Source organism: Xyrauchen texanus, chromosome 40 (genome assembly GCF_025860055.1).
Source record: "Xyrauchen texanus isolate HMW12.3.18 chromosome 40, RBS_HiC_50CHRs, whole genome shotgun sequence".
Lineage (NCBI taxonomy): Eukaryota > Metazoa > Chordata > Actinopteri > Cypriniformes > Catostomidae > Xyrauchen > Xyrauchen texanus.
In genome coordinates, this window is record NC_068315.1 from 19,444,151 (window position 1) to 19,468,065 (window position 23,915).

General features: G+C 38.4%; 3 protein-coding genes across 7 annotated transcripts in view; all 3 read left to right on the forward strand.

Moving 5' to 3' along the window:
• The window catches only part of LOC127633319 (trinucleotide repeat-containing gene 6B protein-like), a 32,360-nt gene extending 28,320 nt beyond the window's left edge, over nt 1–4,040 (forward strand). For both annotated transcript variants that reach the window (XM_052112353.1, XM_052112354.1), the window contains 5 exons: nt 69–161; nt 1,012–1,227; nt 1,462–1,538; nt 1,635–1,774; nt 1,913–4,040. In XM_052112353.1, the coding sequence (XP_051968313.1) occupies nt 69–161; nt 1,012–1,227; nt 1,462–1,538; nt 1,635–1,774; nt 1,913–2,471 (1,085 nt within the window). In that variant the 3' untranslated portion in view covers nt 2,472–4,040. The remainder of the gene's footprint in view (nt 1–68; nt 162–1,011; nt 1,228–1,461; nt 1,539–1,634; nt 1,775–1,912) is intronic.
• Nucleotides 4,041–5,525: 1,485 nt separating this feature from the next.
• Nucleotides 5,526–11,748, forward strand: LOC127633829 (casein kinase I-like). 3 transcript variants are annotated; one of them, XM_052113161.1, is made up of 12 exons: nt 5,531–5,590; nt 5,708–5,763; nt 6,349–6,445; nt 6,528–6,638; nt 6,729–6,877; nt 7,720–7,948; nt 8,029–8,199; nt 8,330–8,478; nt 8,565–8,763; nt 10,279–10,415; nt 10,508–10,577; nt 10,671–11,748. In XM_052113161.1, exons 3-11 carry the CDS (start codon nt 6,370–6,372, stop codon nt 10,538–10,540), a joined length of 1,254 nt encoding a protein of 417 aa, XP_051969121.1. In that variant the 5' UTR covers nt 5,531–5,590; nt 5,708–5,763; nt 6,349–6,369; the 3' UTR covers nt 10,541–10,577; nt 10,671–11,748. The 3 variants fall into 3 exon arrangements, with proteins under 3 accessions (XP_051969120.1, XP_051969121.1, XP_051969122.1); XM_052113160.1 differs by having other exon boundaries at nt 5,526–5,763; XM_052113162.1 differs by lacking the exon at nt 5,708–5,763 and having other exon boundaries at nt 5,535–5,590.
• Nucleotides 11,749–11,950: 202 nt separating this feature from the next.
• On the forward strand, nt 11,951–23,907 carry tmem184ba (transmembrane protein 184ba). 2 transcript variants are annotated; one of them, XM_052112335.1, is made up of 10 exons: nt 11,951–12,316; nt 13,940–14,161; nt 14,371–14,536; nt 16,785–16,875; nt 17,016–17,091; nt 17,193–17,284; nt 17,401–17,570; nt 20,647–20,841; nt 21,790–21,816; nt 21,953–23,907. In XM_052112335.1, the coding sequence occupies exons 1-10, from the start codon at nt 12,308–12,310 to the stop codon at nt 22,180–22,182; spliced, it is 1,278 nt and encodes a 425-aa protein (XP_051968295.1). In that variant the 5' UTR covers nt 11,951–12,307; the 3' UTR covers nt 22,183–23,907. The 2 variants fall into 2 exon arrangements, with proteins under 2 accessions (XP_051968295.1, XP_051968296.1); XM_052112336.1 differs by lacking the exon at nt 21,790–21,816.
• The last annotated feature ends 8 nt before the right edge of the window (nt 23,908–23,915 follow it).

Consider the following 23,915-nt stretch of genomic DNA (forward strand, 5'->3'; position numbering starts at 1 on the left):
AATTTTCGAAGTAATTTACATGCCCATGTAAATACTCACAAACAAGTCTTTTGCATTTTTCTTCACAGAATCAAATCCCTCCCTCAACACCTTGCTGCCTTCACCTGGTGCCTGGCCCTACAGTGCCTCAGAGAGCCCCCTTATTAATGCACACAACCAAGGTAACAACAAGCAATGTGTAGCTTCCCGTTAAGGGTCACATAGTTTCCCCCTCCCTTTTCATGTCACATACTATTTTGAATGATTTTGAGAGGAGAAAGGAAAAGATTTACTCAAATTCTCATCATTTCCTCACCCTCATCCCATCCCAGATGTGTATGACTTTCTTATTTCTGCCGAACACAAACAAAGACTTATAGAAGTGTATCTGAGCTCTGTAGGTAAATACAGTGGTGAACAAAACTTTGAAGCTACAAAAAGCACATAAAAGCAGCATAAAAGTCATTCTTAATACTTCAGTGGTTTAATCCATGTCTTCTGAAGCGATCTAATCAGTTTGGATGAGAACAGACCAAAATAGAACTCCTTTTTCACAAAAAAGTCATGACATCAGCAGTCTCCTTGGTGATCATAATTTCAAGCTCAATTACACTTCTTGGCACAGTCTAGTGCTCTGTGCCTGCATCAAGCACTAGGAAATGTAATCAAGCCTGAAATCATGATCATGGCTAGAGACTGCAATGGGAAAATGTACAATGAGAAAGGAGTTACATTTTGGTCTGTTCTCACCCAAAATCAATTGGATCGATTCAAAAAACTTGAATTAAACCACTGGAGATGTATGGTTTACATTTATGTGCTTTTTGGAACAAGTTTTTATCATCATTCACTTGCATTATTTGGACTATGGAAGAGATATTATTCAAAAAATCTTTGTATGTGTTCTGCAGAAGAAAAAGTATTTTTCTTTTTGGGTGAACTATTCCTTTAAGACTTAATTTGCTGAGCCAGATGAGCCTCTGTATAGAATTAGATCATTTGAGATATTGTGCTTTATTCACATTCCTACAGCTAAGTACCCAGACTATAAGCCCAGCTGGCCACCTGAGCCCATAGGGCACAACAAGCCTTGGAAGACCAATCGAAACAGCTCCCACCTGCCTCGCCCACCTCCTGGACTGACCCATCAGAAGCAGCCCTCAGTGTCTCCCTGGGCGGGAGGAGGGCCACGAATGGGGAGAGGCTGGAGTGGCACTGGAGGCAGCCAAGACAACAGATTTGGGCCTGGTAATAGAACAGTTTAGATACCTTTTAGAGAAAAACAAAAAATGTGTTACACATTGAATCAGAATGTTTAATTCTGAACATTGTAGCTACATGAATGCCTTGAATATAGTCGAATCACAAACTGATGGTCTCAGATGTTACTCTAAGCTTAGACATTCACAGTAATTGCAGCCGTTTTAAACATTTTGTAAAGCATCAGGGGAGGATAAATGGTCTTCAATCTGTTTGCATTAGGATCTGGATCTGCTTGGAGTGATGGAGGAGCCTCTAGGGGAAGCTGCTGGCTGGTGCTAAGTAATCTTACCCCTCAGGTATGCATGTTATGACTTGTGCTTGGTAACTTTCAGTCACATTTCAATCTTTCATCTAATCTTGTTGTACTCATTTGTATAATGTACTACTTGCAGATTGATGGTTCCACCTTGCGGACTATATGCATGCAGCATGGGCCCCTGTTGACCTTTCACCTTGGTCTGACACAAGGTAGTGCTCTGATTCGCTACAGTACTCGCCAAGAAGCAGCCAAAGCCCAGAGCGCACTGCACATGTAAGTGTGTGCACATCCTTATCCTGACCCAAATCTATTAGTGTTACACACTAACTTTTCATATAATTTGAATTTTCATGTTCCTTCACTTTAGACGTCTTCCTAACTGTAGTGTTTGTCTTTAAAATTTCCTTCTAGGTGTGTTTTAGGTAATACCACAATTCTGGCTGAGTTTGTGAGTGAGGAGGAGGTTGCACGTTATTTTGCACATTCCCAGGCTGGAGCTGCTGGAAGCGGCAGTGGTGGGGCTGGTGGAGCTGTCTCGGGGCCAGCAGGTGTGACCGGGTCATCAGGGGCTGGTGCAGTGGGTAATATCAGTGTTGGGAGTGGCGATAGGGAACGGGCTGGAGTGGGAGGTTCAACAGCAGTAGGAAGTAACAGCGGTGGTGGAACGGGGCCCTCTGGCTCTACCTGGCAGAGTTTGGATGGTACGGGCGGCTCCCCAGACCCAGCCTCTGCTCATGGAGCAGGCTTGAGCATTTTTGCCCAGTGGAGCAGCAATGGTGCTGGTGGTAGCGTGGGCAGCAATGCAGGGGGTGTTGATCCTGGCAGGGCGGGGTTGTGGGGGGGCATGACTGCTGGGTACACAAGCAGCAGTCTGTGGGGGTCTCCAGCCATGGAAGATCGGCACCAGATGAACAGCCCTGCAGCACTGTTGCCTGGAGACCTGCTGGGAGGAGGGGCAGACTCTATCTGACTGATGCAGCAACTTGCTGACAAATAGATGTGCAGCAACACACACATAACAGATATGTAAATGTGACAAAGTTATTCTCCTATTATCACAAACACATTCAGGAATATAGGAATATTCATTAGAATACAGGCAGTTTGTGCACATACATGCGCCACAGTCATTGGCCGGGCGGAAAATGCATAAAAATACAGCCAAGTATTTAGTATATATTTGTAACACCTCTGTAGCCGAGATTCAAAGATAAGCACTCAAACAGCAGATACAGAGTAACACTTAATCTCCTAAGTGCTGAGATGCAGACCAACTGCATTACATAAAATGCATTAAGCCAAAATTATAGACAACACTGGTTAGAAATGTACACACTGTTTAACATCATTTTTACCTGAGGAGTGTTTCAAACTCTGCTCAACATAATCTAATCTCCATGACGCATCCCATCATTGGAAGCATGAAGGAGCAGTGTGTGGGACAGTTTTACACAGGCAAGGCAGTACAGAGTTAGCAACCAAAACACATGTGCACACACAAACATCCCATTTCTTACCCTTAAATTAAGACTTCTGCAGCAAGACTTGAACAGGACATGCAAACATTTGGACTTAGTACTGACTCAACTGGATGAATCCTAATCTTGAGGTCATAGAGATCACACTCGCATACTGAGACGCTCTCACTCAGGCATGCACTATAAAGGACAAACCAGACACAAAAAGGACAAAATTATGCATCATACAACGTTCGTAGAACACTCAGCGTAAAGGACAATACATTGTGTTACAGCTCCATTGTCATGCAGACTTTAATTACTCTAACACTGTTCTGATGTCTGACAAATTGTATCTTGTTGTCTTTATTTGTTTTAAATGACGGTGAAATCCAGAAAAAAATATTTTCAAACGCTGACCTCATTTTTTTTTTTCTTAAGTATGTTGTCATAATGACGATCACTTGGATGTTACTTAGCTGTACAAGGTGCCCTTTCTGCCTTTGCGTTTATGAGTGAAGTCCCCGGTAGAGGAGGTGACGTTTGGAGTGTTTGCGAGGCATCAATGAATGTGCGTGGCAGCCAGAGATTAACAAGCATGGTGTATTTACAAAGAACAGTGCTGGATTATGGAGGCGAGTAAATGTATAAGTGACAGCTTATTTCAGGTGTTTAATGTCTATGTGTGCATGATGTGTATGCTGGTGTGGCTGTGTGTGTGATTGTAGATGGCAATTTCAAGAACATTGGCACTAATGAATATTACTTAAGTTGTGGTTTTATCAGCATTTTTTGTTTTATATATTGTCTGAATTGCAATAATAATAATAAAGAAAAAAGATTTTTTTAGAAGTTGCAACCAACTGAAGGCTTTCATACTGAAACATGAAACATGCCAAACCTTATTGCTGAGCTGGATGGGTGTTTTAGGAACACTTAAAAGTTACCAATTGTTTATTTTTGTTGTTGTGTACCATTATAAATTAAGGCGGGCTTTATCACTCGTGTTCAGGTTTTTTTTTTCTTTTTTTTTCTGATTTTACAAGAGAAATTAATTAAAAAAGAACAAGACAATTAATAAAGGTTGAATTTAATTTTGTTGTGAGTTGTGTGCATTTTTGGTCCCTTTATTTAGTATTAAGGTGTCATTCTTATAAATAATGTACATATATAATTATTTAATGGTTTCATATTCCCACTTTTAGAATTCAGTTCAATTTACTGTAGTACTGTAATATTAAAAGATTTGTAGAGGTCTGGTGTACAGTTGTTATTTACTACCTTTATTTTAAAAGTACATGACTGGACTTACTGACTAGGGCCATTCTATATAGTTTGCAGCTGTAAATGTGACTTGAAAATGTAATGCTAGCTTTAGCAGGCTGAATAGTTTCACTCAAGCCTTTAATTTGTTAATTGCTAATACACCAAATTAATATGGAGAGATTTATCCCTATTAATAACTGAAAATATATTTTCAAAGAATATTATTTTGGAAAAATTGGTGTTTGTTCTTTTAATTGGGAAAAAGGTGGGAAGAAATGCATGTTTTATAGCAAAATATATATATAAATCCCTTTTAAAAAATGAATGTTCTCTATTCTTGTAGAATTACAGCAGTATTTTAAAATGTTATTACACTTTCAGAATAAGGTAACAAAACCATTCATTTAAGGTTTTTTTTTTTTGCCTTGATTTTTTAAACAAATTAGTTAACCCAAAACAAAAACATTCTCTCGACATTTGCTCACCCTCATGCCGTCCCAGATGTGTATGACTTTTTTCTGCAGAACACAAATATTTTTAGAAGAATATCTCCGCTCTGAAGGCCTATTAAATGTAAGTAAATGGTGACCAAATCTTTGAAGCTCCAAAAAGCACATTAAGGCACTGTAAATGTAATCAATATAGCTCCAGTTGTTAAAATCAATGTCTTAAGTGATGTAATCGATTTTAGGTGAGAACAGACCAAAATGTAACTCCTTTCTCATTTTGCCATTGCAGTCTCTAGGCATGATCATGATTTCAAGCTCGATTACACTTCCTAGTGCTTGACGCACGTGCAAAGCTCTAGATGGCATTAGGAAGTGTAATCAAGCATGAAATCATGATCACCAATGAGAACGCTGTCAAGATTTATTGTGAAAAAGGGGTTACATTTTTCTCTGTTTAACACATCTGTTTGGATCTCTTCAGAACAAAAAGATTAAACCACTGGAGTCTAATGGATTACCTTCATATGGCCTTCGTGATTTTTGGAGCTTCAAAATTTTGGTAACCATTCACTTGCATTGTATGGATCTACAGAGCTGAACCATTCTTCTAAAAATCTTCGTTTGTGTTCTGCAGAAGGAAGAACATACCTATTGTATATTTTTAATAATCTGCTTTGATATACATACATGCTTCCATATCATATGTTAAAGTTTCCTCTGAAGTTATTCTTTAAAGAACATAAACAAACTGTCGCATTCGTTGGTTATAACAAGAGCGTACGTGCATTGTACGTCAGGCGCGCGGCCCCTTGAAGTGATCCGGGTCCTTCTGCTAGTTTGTGAATGACATCATTTATGTGAGAAGTGCGCTGGGATACAAACAAGGGAGGCTGCTGCTCGCTAGCCTGCGAATGCAAGTAGGTCACTCCGTGCGCTGAGATATGAAATCAAGGATTTAAAAATCTGAATAGGAAAGTAGTGGTTGGAATTACATTTGTAATGCGACGTTTGAAATTACACCCTTCGCTGTCCAGGGTACTGTCTCACGAGCGCAAGCCCGTCGATCACTTTTCCACCACCCTCACATTAGGTAAGGAAAGATGCTACTGCTTTAAGGTCATATCAGGACATGTGTGTTTAGGAATCATTTGGTTGTCCTGAATATTAGTGTCGGCACTAGAGAGTGAAACCTCGGGATCTTGGGTGCGGCTGCTACAAAATTGTCTGAAAACCACTGGAGACAGATACGTCTCGTGTTCAGTTATGCAAACGCAATAAAACTTAAGCAAAAAAATCAGTTCTGAACAGATAATTCGTATTTCATAGTGTTTAGTATGAGTGCACATTAATGATCTGTGATTGTGCCAAAGATTAAATATGAACCTGTTTATTGCAAGTCCAAACGAATGGAACATACATCACATGACTCAAACTGTCAGATGTCAGATGCATGACTACCAGTGCTGACTGCATGTGCGCATTGGTAATTGTGTTCAGCTTTTGAATTGAACTGTGAAATAAATCTGAGCTGGTGAAAACCATGATGTTAGGAATGCTGAAGTGAGCAAATGCTGTTTGCTGAAATGCGGGGCAGTGGGTGTTGCAGCTGAATGTGGATACATTTAACCTGTAGTTGTTTTAATGGTAACATACTAACATTGTGTTTGTCTCTAAGGCTGTTTTTAGGTAAGAAATCATGGAGTTACGTGTTGGGAGTAAATACCGTCTCGGGCGGAAGATTGGAAGTGGCTCGTTTGGTGACATCTACTTGGGTAACACACGTTATTTCTTGGATATCGGTTTATATTTCATGAAAGTCTTGTGTCCTGACATTGTAAATCTATCATCTTTCAGGTGCAAACATCACATCAGGAGAGGAGGTAGCCATTAAACTGGAGAGTGTGAAGACTAAACATCCACAGTTACATATTGAGAGCAAGTTCTATAAGATGATGCAAGGTGGAGGTGAGAACTCTCGGAGATGTAGATCGATTCCCACCAGTTTAATCTCTCGTGCTTTCTTGAAATGCATCTTCAATTTCCTTTCAACCATAGTGGGTATTCCGTCGATCAAATGGTGTGGTGCTGAAGGGGACTACAATGTCATGGTGATGGAGCTCCTGGGGCCAAGCCTGGAGGATCTGTTCAACTTCTGCTCAAGGAAATTCACACTTAAAACTGTCTTGCTGCTTGCAGACCAGATGGTAATTGCATTTTTAGTATCCACATTATTAGTGGTGCTTGCTAAGACAAAAACATCACTATTACTATTGCTCATACATACTTTAGGGTGAGGCATTTACAAAACAAACCCCTAACCTTAGGTATTAAATGGATATTGCAGGCCAAAATAAAAATTATTTCATCATTATTAGGCTACTTTTTTCTTCTGTGGAACACAAAAAGAGATGTTAGGCAGAATGATAGCATGGAAAAACAATGCAATGAAAATGTATTGTGATGGAGGCTTTCACTCTACCTAACATCTCCTATTGTGTTCCACAACAGAAAGAATGTCATATGGGTTTGGGACAAGAACGTAACTAAACCTTTAAACAGTGTAACATGTCCTGCACCATTTATGCAATGGGCTATCTAAGTGTTCAGACTGATTATTTTTGTATAGTGGACAATAAACAGACACAAAAAATCCCTTAGACTTACATTAAAGGAGGAACCTGAGCCAAATCTAGGGACCAGAATATCAAGGGGTTGGGCTCTTTTAACTTGGGCCCCTAAGCAACAACCCATAGCAAAATGCTAAAAAAAAACATTCAGTAATCACATAGCATTTGAGTTGTGGCGGCAAGTACTTTTTCTGAAGAAAATGTTATAATCTAGTTTTTTTATTGGGATAGGTTGGCAGTAGAATTAAGCTTTTGATTAAGTAACAGAAGTGAACACCAATATACAAAAGATTGACTCCTAAATAAATCAAATTGTAAATATGTAGTGTTAAACACGTTATATAAGTGTTGTATTTTGTATACTTTGGAAATTTGTTTTGAACGTATTCACTGAAAACATTTTCATTTCTTCTTTCCAGATTAGCAGAATCGAGTACATCCACTCCAAGAACTTCATTCATAGAGATATCAAACCTGATAATTTCTTGATGGGGCTCGGCAAGAAGGGAAACCTGGTCTACATCATAGACTTTGGCTTGGCTAAGAAGTACCGTGATGCCCGCACACATCAACACATTCCTTATCGTGAGAATAAGAACCTGACTGGCACTGCCCGCTATGCCTCCATTAACACACATTTGGGCATTGGTAAGAGCACAAGTGAGTCACTGCAATGCGTAACTATACTTGCTTCGGACTTTGGGTTATTTCGTATTGTTTTTCCACAGAGCAATCTCGGCGGGATGATCTTGAGTCCCTTGGCTATGTTCTTATGTACTTCAACTTGGGTTCTCTTCCCTGGCAAGGCCTCAAAGCAGCCACTAAAAGGCAGAAGTATGAGCGAATCAGTGAGAAAAAGATGTCAACCCCCATTGATGTTCTTTGCAAGGGCTATCCATGTGAGTAGAAGGATGCTGATTGATGTCATGTGTACTGTAGATGCGATCAGAGCAGCTAGAGAATGATTGGCCTTGCTTTCTACTTTAAATGTTTGGTTACTATACTTTCTCTTTTCTAATATGATTGCAGCCGAATTTTCCACCTACATGAACTTCTGCCGCTCACTCCGATTTGATGACAAGCCTGACTACTCCTACCTGAGACAATTGTTCAGGACCCTTTTCCACAGACAAGGGTTTTCTTACGACTATGTGTTTGACTGGAACATGCTGAAATTTGTATGTCCTTTAAACATCCTTCATTATTTACCGCTGGAAAAATTGCATTATTTCGCTCACCTTGTGGGTTTTTCTGAATGTGTCAGGGCTCCAGCAGGACAGCAGAAGATAAAGAGAAGGAGCAGAGGACAGAGGCAGAGGAGAGGGATGAAAGAACTGGAGGTGGTCCACAGGGTTTAGCAGCTCGCGCTCTGCCGTCTAGTCCCAACCTCCCAGCCCCTAACAGGGTCCGCAACGGCCCAGACCCTGCCAGCTCAACACCAGCCTCCCGTGTTCCACAGTCTGGTGAGTCTGAGGATGGCCAGAGGCAGTATTGATGTCAGTTCTATTTATGAGCAGGCTATTTTTGGAAGAAGTACAAGTGGGTCCAAAGGGAGTACAATTTTTCAAACTTTTAAAAAAGTTTTATGACCTGAAAATAATAGAGGATATATTTAGTATTATGGACTTTTTTCCTGGTCACTTCTCAGATAAGCAAATGTGTGACATTGATCATGTTAACTCTGGGTGTCTCAATCAGCTCCCCATGTTGTGAATCAGTATATTGTGAACACAAATTCAGGCACTGGAAAGGGTGTTCATCCACTGAATATTGGGACACTTATGACCTGAATCACCTGCAACATGTTCACGAGCTCACGCATTGAACTGTAGCAGTTATTAATCAACAACGTCACTTTCTAAATTACACTATCGTTCATTTTCGTTAAAGATATTCAAAGAGTGTATTTTAAACCTTAATTTAACAACTCAAATATTTAAAATATTGTTTCACATCCATGGTAATTATGAATGAAAAACATTACAAACAACATCTGTTTTTAAGACAAAATAAGGCTTGTACTTCATAGTTTTACACTTGTTCTCGACTTCTAATGATTTGAGAGACTTCAGAAGACATGACGATATTTCCGGTCATCGAGTGATGCTGCCTTCAGGTGGACCTAGGAAGCTCAGACCACCGATTAGTTCGTTATAACGATATGTCACGCATTCAAGTGGGATACAAAATACGGAAGAAGCCAACTTAAAGAAATTAACAGTGAATCGTGGCAAAAGCTCTTTTTCTGTTTTACCAATGAATAAACATATATGATTACACTTGCATCACTTATTGACAACATATATGATTTATAAATGCATGGCATCTAACAAATTATTAATTACTTTGCTTAAAACAAGCCACGAAATGTGAGTCATTAGTTAACAGTCATATCTAAATAATGAATATTTTTAAAATAAAGTACAGAAGTTGAACATTTTTGCAAAATCATTCATCTCCATCATCTTTCCTGTCGACACACCCCCTCTGATTTTCCCACGTGTAAGTACGACTTCGCTCAATCGTTCGTGTGCTCCCAACTCGTAATTATGATATTTCTGATAACACTTGAATGGCACATGAGCAACGATGCTCCTTGTTTTTACGGTGCATTGTGGGATTTATGGAGCAACCGTTTTAGTGCACTGGAAGGATTTCGTGATTAAGACAGCACTAAAAATGGTTGACTCACTGATCAGTGCTCTGACTTTTGAACTAGGGATCTGATTGAGATGCACCCTCCTTCTGCATGAGTTGAAAGACCCAAGATGCTCTTTGGAACATTTTAAAATCATGCTGGAATAACATGGATCATCAGGTTTAGGACAAACTTGTGGAGACCATATCAGCTTGCATGCATGCCAAATACTAATAATATAAGAAGTTTATGTGGTTTCCTTTGGTGGGGCATACTTTTGTTGATTTTTTAAAATCAAGCAGCACTTAAAACTCAGGTTACCTTTTGTTTACTCTATAAGGGAATGCATCACCAAGAGCAGGTCGAGGAGCTGAGCGAGAAAGGAGAGTCTGCTTACGGCTCCACCGTGGTGCTCCTGCCAATGCCTCCCTTGATCTCCCACTGCGCCATGATCAAATCCGCATCACTCCCCCACAGGTTGCATTCACATATGTTTCTTAACTTCATTTTCTAATCTGTATTTTCGCTCTAGCCTCACTGTTACCTCTCCCTTTCTATCTTGCACACAGGTCAGTGTTCCGTTTGAACACATGGGGAAATGAGCACTACAAATTATCTGTCATTTACTGTTTTTAGGAGGTAGGTCATACAAGTAAAACTACTTGATTGCATAATAATAAATTGTTTTCCACATTCTAATTCCATGCATGTTTCATGTGCTTAATTTTGCAGGATTACAACAGACAACTCCCCTAAAGCATTTATATTCATCTTTCTATATAAAACGGGAGTGTGACACAGAGGCTAAAGTGTAGGCAAGAAGCAGAAAGAAAGGCACCACACTTTTGAAATGGACAAAGTGCTCCCCCGTCCTCGTGCACTGCTGGTTTTTGCTCTTGGGATGAGACATTGAAGATACAGATGTACGAAAAAGTTGTGGACAGTGGATGAGCTGGACCACAATATCTGGATTCAAACAGTGGAAATAGAAGTGCAAGTGGAAAAGAGAATTTTTATGTACAACCGCATGGCTGTTCTCTGCTTTGTCTGAAATGATGGGAGGGAGAAGGACTTGCTTGTTGGACTGTAAAGTTAAAATTGATTATTGATAAGAAATGTATCGCTCACAATGTTACTTTAACACAAACGTGTATGTTGACACCTTACTGACCTATGAGGTTTTCGTGGAACCATCTTTTCCATGTTAAATATTAAATATACAAAAGTCACAAATTTCCAAGAAATTTGTTTCAGGTCACGCTGGTAGACATAACTGAATTTGATCTGTGTTAATTCTGCATTGAGCAGTGAAACTATTGGAGGTATTAAAATCAATATAGGCTGTAGTGAACTAACCTAAGTATCAGTAGACCTTATTCACAGTAGTACCATAGTAAACGAGGCTGTAAGGGATAGACTTACTATCTCTTCAATGGCACACACTGAAAAAAAGCTGTTTAAAGCTCTTAGATCACATCATATTTTTTTGTCTACTGAATGTCCTTGAAAATATATATTTTTCAGTGTTTTGTCCACAGAATGATCCAAAAACATTTAAAAATGCAGTACAGCATATCGAAGAGACTGCAATCCATCCCTCAGCCTCATTTTCATTCCCGTGAAAAATCACAAATGGCGCTGGTGCGAATATGGTCTATTTTAGCGTAATTACAGGCCTGAATTCCTTTCTTACAAATAATTAGCAAACTGAAAATTTGATATGATGTGAACACTCCAGCATTGACATTAGCCATGACAACCTAATTTATAAATAAACACCCATATTAAAGTACTAAATGTCTCCGCTTGTTTACCCTGTTGAATTTTAATAATAAATAAATGTCAACGAAAATGTATTTGTATAGTTCTCGACAACGGTAAAGAAGACATTAACGTAATTATTTAAAAATGCGTATGCTGTTGTGGGTTACGTCACTCGTGTGGTGACTTTTATTATGAAGTTGCTGAAGCTGTAACCCATTTTAGAAAAAATGTTAAATCTTACCGTTGTAGCAGACTTCACAGAAGCTCTCTAGCTTTATCCCCGTTATACTAATCCGCTGGAGGTTTTATCAGTATAAGGGGGAGTCTGCATGGGAGGAATTGCCTGACGGCGACAATTACATATGGAAAATTGGATTTAAACTTCATTGAAAGATTCAGGAAACACATTGTACAGTTTCAAAGGCGCGGTGAATGACTACACGGGAACAGATAAAAGGACGGAGCACAGATTTATCAGCAGACATCAGCGGCGCTGGAATATAAACATGGATGACGGGCAGCGGCGCTGTCTTTGAGGAATTAAGGCCGAACCTGTTTTTGTTTGTTTTCTTTTGTGCACGCCGCATGATTTTGAAGCTACGTTTATGTTTTTGGTAAGTTGCTGTCTTCTCCCGTATCTAGATTATTTGTTTTTTCTCCAATTTACAATGATAGGCCAACGAATTTGAAATATGTGAAAAAAAGCTGATATTTTTCCAAATAAAGTCATTGTATTGGACGAGAAATCTTTGATGGCTATACGTATGGAAAACATGATTTAAGTTTTTATGGGCTTCTCATTTATCTCTATGCCTTCTTTCTAGGATGCTGTCTTATAGACACTTTTAGTTAAAAAAAATGTTTTTTAAATGTCTTTATACTTTGTATATTTTATGCAAATTGTCAATGGTGTGACCGTTATTGGATGCATTAGTTGAAAACAACACCTGTTTTCACTATTATTGAAAAGCTTTGTGTTCAGAATGTTGTTTCATCAAATATTGTATCTCTTAAAGGGATAGTTAACCCAAAAAGGTTAATTCTCTCATCATTTACTCACCCTCATGCCATCACAGATGTGCAAGACTTTCTTTTTCTGAAGAATACAAATGAAGATTTTTAGAAGAATATCTCAGTTCTGTTGGTCCATACAACGAAAGTCGGCAGGGTCCAAGCTCAAAAAGCATGTAAAGGCGTCATAAAAATAATCATACGACTCCAGTGGTTTAATTCATGTCTTCTGAAGTTATATAAGAGTGGTGAGTAACACATCAATATTTAAGTCCTTTTTGGAGTAACACATCAATATTTAAGTCCTTTTATTACTACAAATCACAATATTCAAACAGCCTTTCTAAGTACGCTCCTTTTTCCTAAGAGTTCTTCTCTTTTTTTTTTTTCTTTTTTTTTTTTATATTAACATTCTTCATTATATCACCACCTACTGTGCAACTAGGAGAATATGAGCAAAAAAGAGCTTAAATATTGATTTGTTTCTTATCTGCACATATCATATCGCTTCTGAAGATATATTTTTAACCACTGGAGTCTTATGATTATTTTTATGACGCTTTTACATGCTTTTGGACCCTATTCACATGCATTGTTTGGAGAGATTTTTTTAAAATATTTTTGTGTGTTCAACAGAAGAAAGTCATACACATCTGGGATGGGATGAGGCAGAGTCAATGAGAGAATTTTCACTTTAAAAAAAAATATTCTGTATATGAAGCCCATCACTCAAAAAAAAAAAAAAAAAAGATATATATTTTTAAAAATTGACATATTTCAAATTCCTTAAAATTGTATTAAGTAATCTTTAATACAAAACAAATAAATATTTTAAGTTTTATTCTTTTAATTTTGAAACCTTAATTCAATTTGATAAAAAAAAAAATTGATGCAATTTAAATGCGTAACTCTTAAAAATAGGCTTTTATTGTGGTAATAGCAATGAGACAATGGAGATGTTCTTCTATTTGAATTAGCTCTACCTGGTGCGCCTGATGGTTTTATTGTCAAAGTATTTTCCACTCCATGTACACCATATTGCATCATATTAGAGGAAGTTTCTTCATACTGTGTCCTAACCACTCCTGTGTGATTGACTTCAATGGAATTTTGGAAATAGATGTTCCAATACATCATATTTGTTCTCCAGGCCTTCTCACTCAGCATCTTTGACACCTATGTTGCCATATTACTGATTTTAGCATCCTAATCTTTAAATGCTGCAGCTTTTAAGGCGTGACGTGCCCTTTTCTGATCAGCTTGTGGAGAAAGTTGTTGGGATGGCTCCTGGGTCTCTAGCCACAATGGCCCCTGCTGGACCCAACATCTCCTGGTTTCCAGAGGCTCCTCTGCTCACTCTAGAGCAGCCCATCTTCCTCATGACGACCACAGCACAGGCAGTGTCAGGCTTCTTTGTGTGGACAGCACTTCTACTCACCTGCCACCAGGTAACACTCCCCTCATGAATCTTATAAAAACATGAATTGTGTGAGGTAATTGTGATGAATAATGCTGCTATCTAGATCAAAATATAATTTCTTATTTCTGTCTTTTGCAGTCAGATATGACCTGGACTTGTTCTTGACAGATTTTGTGACTAAACCACATTCTCTTTCTGAGAATCTAAACTTAATATTTTGATTTTGTTTTTTTGCAGATCTACATGCATCTGCGTTACTACAGCTCTCCCAAGGAGCAGAGGCACATAGTACGCATCCTTTTCATCGTACCCATCTATGCCTTTGACTCCTGGCTCAGCCTTCTCTTCTTTACCAACGACCAGTACTATGTTTACTTTGACACAGTCAGGGACTGTTATGAGGGTAGGTTTTACTTCCAGCTCTCTCTTTGTCTGCTGCTTTAAAAATGACACCTTTTGTGCCTGTTTAGGAAAAGACTCATATAACAGCATGTTGTGTAGCATGACACTGCAGTCTGTACTTTCTATCTCTCAGAATCTATGGTCAACTGGGAAATCCAGAAGTGATTGTTGCGTAGTAACCATGTTTAGTACGCGTCAGTGGAGAGGACACACACAGGAAACCTGCTCATGGATAAACTAATACACGAGATGCACATTTGACACAAGTGTAGTACAGTCAGTGCCATACCATTATTATTCTCATCTGTACTTCTTTAGATCAATATTAAGAAGTTAATGTTCTGCTGGATGGGGTTATTGGAAAGCTGTTGTCCACCCTGTTTAGACGTTCAGCTGCATTCACTGCTGTCTGCCTTCCAGCTCAGCAGCCATGCTGAAGAGCAGCTGTGGCTGCAGGGTGCACTTGCTATATATAGAGCTGCTCTTCCACAAGCAGAGATTCACACATATACTGTTTGACAGAACAAGGGAAGAGGACAAATTAACCCACTAGGGATGCTAAGATTATCAGCACAGCTCATTTGCATCATAAGCATATTTATTGGTAAGCTTATGAAGCAAATGATAATTCTTTTCTGTAAATGCTCAAGTCACACATTCAAATTTCAACCTGTTTTGCATGATTGAGTTATGTTTTATGTTTGAAAATAAAGGAAACAATGAAACGGAGTCTCATGGAGGTTCAAGTTTAACCTAAATAATGGAACATCAAAGCTTTTATGTACTACTTTGTTCCATTATAATTTGTTTCAATATAGACCATACATTTTGTTTTTAATGGTAATATATAATTGTATCTAGTGAGGTTGGGGGATGAGTTTCAGATACATTTATGTACATTTTTGAATGCTTTTCTGTTCTAACTGCTATACTCCATCCTTTTTGGAAAGTCAAAGAAAAGCGTCAAAGGATTAATCCGGGATCAATACAAGTTAAGCTCAATCGACAGCATTTGTGGCACAATATTGATTACCACAAACATTTATTTTTACTCATCCCTCCTTTTCTTAAAAAAAAAAAAAAGAAGTGACTGTGAGGCACGTACAATGGAAGTGAAGGGAGCCAATTTTGAACATTTAAAATACTCACTTTTTCAAAAGTATAGCCACAAAACATAAACAATGTACATGTTAACATGATTCAAGTTTGATAAAATCACTTATTAACCTTTTCTGTGTAAAGTTAGAGCCAGTTTTACAACATGGTTACCATGACGATGTGATGTCAACAAACCTGTAAAAAGTATCATTTAAACAACTTTACAGCTCAAATAATACATGAGCTTTATCAGAAGAATTAATGCAAATGCTTTTATAAAATTATAAGCTTCACATTTCTGTTTAAACCCCCCAAAAATTGCCCACATTCACTTTCATTGTAAGTGCCTCACTGTAACCTTGATTTTTGCATTTTTTTAAAAGAAAAGGAGGGACGAGTCGAAATACATTTTTGCAGTGATCAATGTTATGCCTAAAATGCTGTCGATTGAGCTTAACTTGTACTGAACTTGGAACATTCCTTTTAAGTGGATTTTCTCTACGCAAAAATTATATTGGCTGTGGTCTCCCATTTTCCACTATGGAAGTTTACCCTGCTATAGTTTACTTCCATGTTCCAAACCTGGAAATATGAAAAGTGCTCATTATATTTAGACAGTTTACAGTAGCTGGCCAGAGGCTGGTAATATCCTGGAATATTAAAGGATGAAGGATGCTGCTATGCAGTTCAGTTTTCTTTTTTTGTAGCATGGGCCGACAATCACGAGGGACATTTTGGCATGCATCACTGTGCTATTGTTTAGTAATACACTGTTGTTGGTGTTTGGTGAAGCACTGATGAAGGGATTTAGGCAGGAAGGTCTGCTCTGCTTGACTATGTGCCACATTATGATATTAAACTACTTTTTATTATTATTATAATTTCGTGTACAACAGACATTACTAAAAATAAAAAAAGTTATTTGTTACAATGAATAGTACACTAAATCCAGGCTTAAACAGACTCAAAGTTAAGTAACAGACTTGATTCTAGCCATTAAGGATCTTTTACAGCCTGTTTTTATTTGAAATGAGATTTGCCTCTGTCCACCTTTGAAGCATTTCAGTGAAAGAGTTAGATACATGACAAATGCGTTTTTTGTTCTTTTGACTTTAATGGAGATGCCTATCCATTTGTCTTGTGCTTTGCAGCGTTTGTGATCTATAACTTCTTGAGCCTCTGTTATGAATACCTTGGAGGTGAGAGTGCTATCATGGCTGAGATCAGAGGAAAACCCATTGAGTGAGTTTTTTTTTTCTTCACTATAAACGAATGCCTCAGAATCAGTTGTTCTTACTAATGTTAAATGTGACTTCAGATGTATTTTTGCAGCTTCAAATTGAGTGATTCCTTAATTTGAAACCTGTCTTCTTATGATGCAGGTCCAGCTGTATATATGGAACGTGCTGTCTGTGGGGCAAGACCTACTCTATCGGCTTCCTTAGATTCTGCAAACAGGTGTGCTTTCTGTACTCATTGTTGCCATTTGTCTTTAGACTCCCCTGTGTAGAATCTATTTTTACAGATTTTTTTTAATCCATTGTTTCTTTGTTTCACAGGCCACTTTACAATTCTGTGTTGTAAAACCTCTAATGGCGATGATCACCGTCATCCTGCAGGCCTTTGGGAAATATCGGGATGGGGATTTCAAGTATGTGCTTCTCATGCAGTGTCTAATGTGTAGTTGAGATTGTTATGTAAAACTCAAGGAGATTGGTTTAAAATAAATGTGTTGATTTGCTTTGGCCTTTGTTTTTGACCTCACAGTGTTGCTAGCGGTTACCTTTATGCGACCATCATTTATAACATCTCTGTCAGCTTGTCCCTCTACGCCCTCTTCCTGTTCTACTTCGCTACCCGAGACCTCCTCAGCCCGTACAGGCCCATGCTCAAGTTCTTCATGGTCAAATCTGTCATCTTCCTCTCCTTCTGGCAAGGTGAGCAGATGTCTCACTTTAAGGAACTTTTTTTAGTAGTGATGCTGAAGGGCACTGGGTTGTCTAAATGATAAGTCGATCTTAATAAAGCCCTGAATAATTAAGGTCCAGCTAGACAAAACAAACGCTTGGATCATAATTCAGGGATCTTGGGGGAGGTAAACGATCTAAAAAATATTGTTTTACTTGCAAGTTGAGGCATCAGAAGCTATTTGTCATACAAAAGACAGCAATACTGCAAGTATTCAACTTGTACAAATGTAAATAAATAATGCACAAACCACAACCAATGATGTCCAGCTACTAGGAGTGTAACGGATCTCTGTAAAGAAACAAACCTTATGGTTCACCACCCATGGTTCGGGAAGCATCGGAACTGCAGTCAGTTCACCTCAAGTTTAATGATGCATCTGGATCACAAGTTTTGGTCAAGAAAACAAAGCGTCAACAGACACACCGTTACAACCTCCGCTAATGCATCTGTAGGATCTGCTATGGATCTGTAGATAGACGCTCCACCTGTGTTTCACATGGGTCAATTGATGACATCACAATTCTGCACGCGTAGTGTGTAGTTGAAAATGGCAAGTGGAGAAAACTAACCATTGAAAGGGAAGCCCCCTGCGTTTCTCCTTTCTGGGAACATTTTCTTTTTGCAGTCAATACAACAGCAATGGTTAAAAGACATCAGACATTACTCAACATGAGTGCAGTATACTGGTAATCTATATCAGTAATGTGCATGAGGGTTTAAAACGCGCACACAATTTCTTCCTGTTTCCTCACGCAGCTGTAATCTATCGTGAGTGTCAATAATGCACTTTGATTAATGCCATTAAGATGCCGTTATAGCAATACATTGATACATGATTAATCTTTTACACCGACATCACCCAGGGAAAGAGCCGCAGGTGAGCTGAAACCGCAAATATTCCCTTCCATTTTTAAGGAGACACTCAGTGCTTATTCGGACAGACATGGACTAAATTGCTTTGGGTGTTCAAATGCTGGTTTTCCACATATTATTAAAATACTCGAGCAGCATTATCAAACATCCCTTCTCGTATAAATTTTTACAGCAAGGTTATTCCTTTTATAGTCATGTACAGCTTCCGAATATTGAATATATGTTGAGATGAATTTGAACTGCACTTTATGGTGATGATGTAGTGTATTAGTGCAGGCAGGTTGATTTAGTAATAAAGAAAATGTTTTTTTTAGTTTAGGGCCCTGATGAAATTAACCATGATTTTACTCTAGTAATATTGTAGTAAATATGACTGCTTTCAGCATGGTTCCCTTACGACTCTGTACACTTGAAATTGCATTGATTAATGCATATGGGGAGTGCCTTACAAAACCTATTTGAAACCTCTCTACAATACTGATTATTGGTTCTGGCAGTCTGGACGCTGTCAAGCAGCAGTGTTCCGCAAATCTGCCCTGAATGCTTCAATCCAGAGACATTCAAAGAGCTCCGCATTCAATCATGAACATCATTTTACAGGCCAGAGCACTGTCCACGAGGTGTCTCTATGCGCTGAAAAGGTGTTCACTGATTGGTGTCACTGACATGGCAAAGTCTCAGTAAACTGCCCATACATTAAATTCTCTTATTTCTTCAAGAGCGATTAGGACTCACTCTGTCAACGCCTATATGTGACTACTATATCTGTGTATCACGCACATGAAGCCGGCACCACTACAAGCAAGCATGATTTAATCAAAGTTCCTTTAAGGGTTAGTCCGCCCAAAAATTATCCCATAATTTACTCCCCCTCAAGCCATCCTAGGTGTATATGACTTTCTTCTTTCAGCCAAACACAATCTGAGTTATATTTAAAAATATCCCGGCTCTTCCAAGCTTTATAATTGGAATGAATGTTACCTCAGATTTTGAAGCCCAAAAAAAGTATCCATCAAAAAAGTAATCCATACAGCTCCAGGGGGTTATTAAAGGCCTTCTGAAGAAAATGTATGTGTTTTTGTAAGAAAAATATCCATATTTCTAACTTTATAAACTATAATCGTCACTGGTTTCCAGTAACGGCCCTCCACGCAGTCACTGGCTTCCTCTATCCTCTGCGATTCTGGGTTCGTCACTTCTCATCGGAGCTTACGCTACGCCTACATCATACGATGGAACTCTACTCTCTCGTGAACGCGCGGATGGCTGTTACAGGAAGCCAGTGATGTCAAGTGTACTGAGTCGTAAGGAAATGTCTCGGTTATGTACGTAATCGTGGTTCTCTGAGACGAAAAGAATGAGACATTGCGAACGCTAGCCGCACTACAAGACTTTGAGTTCTCACAAGCGATTCACTCCTTGTTCTCACTCTGAAATTCTAAGGAAATGGTATTTGCACACCTGCTTTTATAGCGGACAGCTTTGCGCCAAAACAGTCTGGGCTCAAACACCATAGCCAATATTAGAATATTGCCGTTATTGTAGAGAGGTTTCAACTAGGTTGTGTAAGAAGGCCCTCCCCATATGCATTAATCAACACAATGTCTCATTCCCTTCATCTCAGTGAACTGAGGTTGCGTACGTAACAGATGTTTTTTTTTAGCAGAAATCATTGTTTTGATATAATTAATCATGGTTTTATAACAGTAATACTGTAATCTCTAAATAGTAACCTTGATTTTACTATATATTGTAACCATGACATTAACCATGTTTATATTGTGGTTACTATGATTTTACTACAAATGCCATGGTTAAACTATGGTTGCTGTTGTAAAACCATGATTGTTATTTAAGGGCAAGTATTTACCATATAGATTATTCTTTGGATTTGGCAGTAATATTTGTTTATGAACGAAGCAAATACCGAACCGTATCGAAACCATGATCATAAAATCGTGATACTAACCGAACTGTGAGAAATTTGAACTGTTACACCCCTAATGTATACCTAGACCAACATTTAAAAAAAAAACATGGAATGCACAGCCCTTCAAAAGTGTGAATGACAGATTCATAAAAACCATCCTGCCCATCTCAAATACATGTATTCAAGTGTATATTAATGTATGTGCAGGTATTAATAAACTGTTCATGTGATCTTGTTAGGCATGCTACTGGCCATTCTGGAGAAGTGTGGTGCAATTCCTCAGATCAGCTCTCCTGAGGTTTCTGTTGGCGAGGGAACCGTTGCAGCCGGCTACCAGAACTTCATCATTTGCATTGAGATGTTCTTTGCCGCCTTGGCTCTGCGACATGCATTCACATACAAAGTCTACATGGACAAGAGACTGGATTCCCTTGGTGAGATTTTGACCGCAGTTTTACATGACAAATGCTCTGTTTTATTTTTTTATATCAGAGTAAAATGGGGAAATTCAATAAGAATGAATTGCACTGGTTTTGCACGATTCACTAAATAATTTATTTAGACCACCGCCATCTGTCACACTCAGCCGGGACTGTTCAGCACTACTGCAATCCAGACACCTGAATCATATCTTTAACATGCTGAAATTACGCTTGGCGCGCATGTGGTTATATGCCAAGTTATAACACTCTTCTCTATAATTTGAAAAATGACTGCTGCAATGATCAGTAGAAAATCTACACAAACATCTTTTTAAATCAAATTCATTTTACAGCCTGCTTTCATGTGGAAATAGCATGATGTAAATTGCATTGGACTTTTTTTGTGAATGAAGCACAATCTATAATCAGATCTATTTACACAGAATGGAGGTGTGTTTTCTTGGAAAGGAATGACAATGACTAAGTTTCTGTGACTTATTTCAGAGCTGGTTTCGCCTGCTTAAACTGTATTGCAGATAGTTAGTGAATAAGATGCAGGTTTTTGATCTGAAATACCTTGCGCAAAAGTAGCACAACTCTTTGTCAATTTGCCCTTGTTATTTAAAATACGTTTAATCAAATTGTTCACGTGCCAGCATGTTTTAATGAAATTAAAGTCTCGTTTAATGTTTCAGAAAAATCTTTCTCTCTTAACATTTTATCTCAATAATGGCTGACTTTCTCTTTTCCTGTTCTGCTTTTATTCTGTAAATCATCATTCATTCATTTTCATCTGTTCTGTTCTTTCAATGCACTATAAAAAAAAAATTATTGGTTTCATATTCATTTCATTCATATTCTCTTCATTGGTTTCTTGTTTGGTCCCATGCATTACACCCACCCCTTTCCGCCCTTCCTCCATCCTTTATCTGTTTATCCATTTCATGCTGCCCTTTAAAGGCCCTGTTCCTACATATGGACAGTACGGTAGGCTACACTTTCTGATCTTATTGTGCTCTCTAAGAGTCTTTTTCTGAAACGTTGCAACTAAACATCTCTTTCATATGTTTCTAAAACATTTGCATTCATCTGCCTCTTAATTAAATTCCCCCTCCTCCTCTAGGTCATTGTGCCCCCATGAAGAGCATCTCCAGCAGCTTGAAGGAAACCATGAACCCTGGAGACATGGTTCAGGATGCCATCCACAACTTCTCCCCAGCGTACCAACAGTACACACAGCAGTCCACCCTGGAGCAAGGAGTCACTGCACCACCAATCTCTCGCAATCACAGCTCAGTGAGCTCCCGGGACAATGAGAAAACCCTACTGCTTAGCTCTGATGATGAGTTTTAATGTACTCCTCTTTGAAACACTTTGTCCTAAGTAAAGGTACTCAATAAGGGACCGTTTATTGCTGTTCTAGTGTAATGATGTTATGTTAACACAGGGACAAGTTATTAAAGGACCATCTAAAGCAAGTAGTTTATGAATCCTAGTGTGTCCTAGTGCATTAGAATACGGAAATGAAGCTGCTTATGCTTAGTAGTAACATGCCAAAACAGACTTAAACTATTTTGCTGCGCTTTGTCTGATAATGTTTATACACAGAGTTAAATAATAATAATACTCTCATCTATACTTTGAATTTTTAGCCAAAACATCCTATGTGGTCTGACATTTTCAGAATTTGAATTGTATTTTTTATGCTTTTTGTTTTACATAGGGGGTGCTTGAGCATCCCATCATATTTATAAAGAGCATTGTATTTGAGGCCCCCTGTTCAACAGGGATTTGGCCAAGTTACTTTCCTTTTGTTTTTGATTTACACGTTTTTGCATTTCAACAGTGTTTATAGCTTCCCCAGTGATTTAACTGTGGTTGTGAAATAAGAGAGTCTAGTGTCGGAAAGGGGGTGCCAGCTGTAACATGCTGCCGTTGTTTTGATCAATGAATCAAGGGACAGTGCAGGAGTGGCAGATAGCCGAGGAGAAGTTGATGGTCCATGATAAGATTACAGATTAAGAGAAAGCTGCTCTAGGCTTGGATAGGAGTTAGCAGTGTTCAGATGTCTGGATTGTAAGGCTGTAATTGGGGCATTACTTGTCTGGTGCAGATTAGCACAGGCTTTCATCAAAGTGTGGCCGCCCTAGACCACTGCAGTAAAGCCACTATCTAGCTTAGCGGTTTAAAAAATACATTTTGGTTATGCTCCTGGAGTATGGTAGCTTTGGCTTCTCTCTTCCTCAAGCTTTTCACAGAGAACATCTCTTCAAAATAATTGCATTATAGCACAGTAAAATGCCATTTGGTTTTATCTGTGTCAATTTGTGGCCAACTGAGAATGAGGAAAATGTATGATTTCAATGTCTGAAAGCTGCTTAAAATGGGCACCATTTCTAGATATCCCACTAGAGGGAAGCACATCTCAAAGTTCACTTACATTCACTTTTTCCTTATCTTTATGGGACATGCCCATTACCATTGACCCTTTGAGAGCCACACCAAAGTCTCTCCCATTGTTCAGAAGCATTCACCTTCACACTTTAACTCTTCAGATAGCACTAAGCCCTCAATAACAAAGCTTGATACTTGTGGGTTGTTAGATAACATTTCTGGAGTTACATATTAACTGCCTACCTATTCTTTTATTGGAACAATATATAGGCCAGTATAAAACAAAGCGGCTGGAACAAAGTATGAGTAAGTATGGTACCTGCTTATAGAGGGCTAGCGGTTTGCAGTGCATTCTTTATACAGGGAGGATGACTTAATATAGACGTTATTGTAATTTTACATTTTTGTATATGTAGTGGAAATCAAAATATCCTAGTTGGCAAGCTATCTCGATATTGTGACGTTTATTCAGAGAGTTACGCCTAAAGTGATTTGAAATAGTAATTTAAAAGACAGGAAATGCTGTTACACTTGAAATAAAATATTTTGTTCAACGCTAAGATGTTGAGACATTTGTACTGTCATGTTATTTTCAAATGAGCATAATGAATTACTATATCAAAGATCGTGCTTCTATTTTTTCCCTTTTATGCTCTGACAAATACCTAGGAAACAATAAAGAATTTTGACTA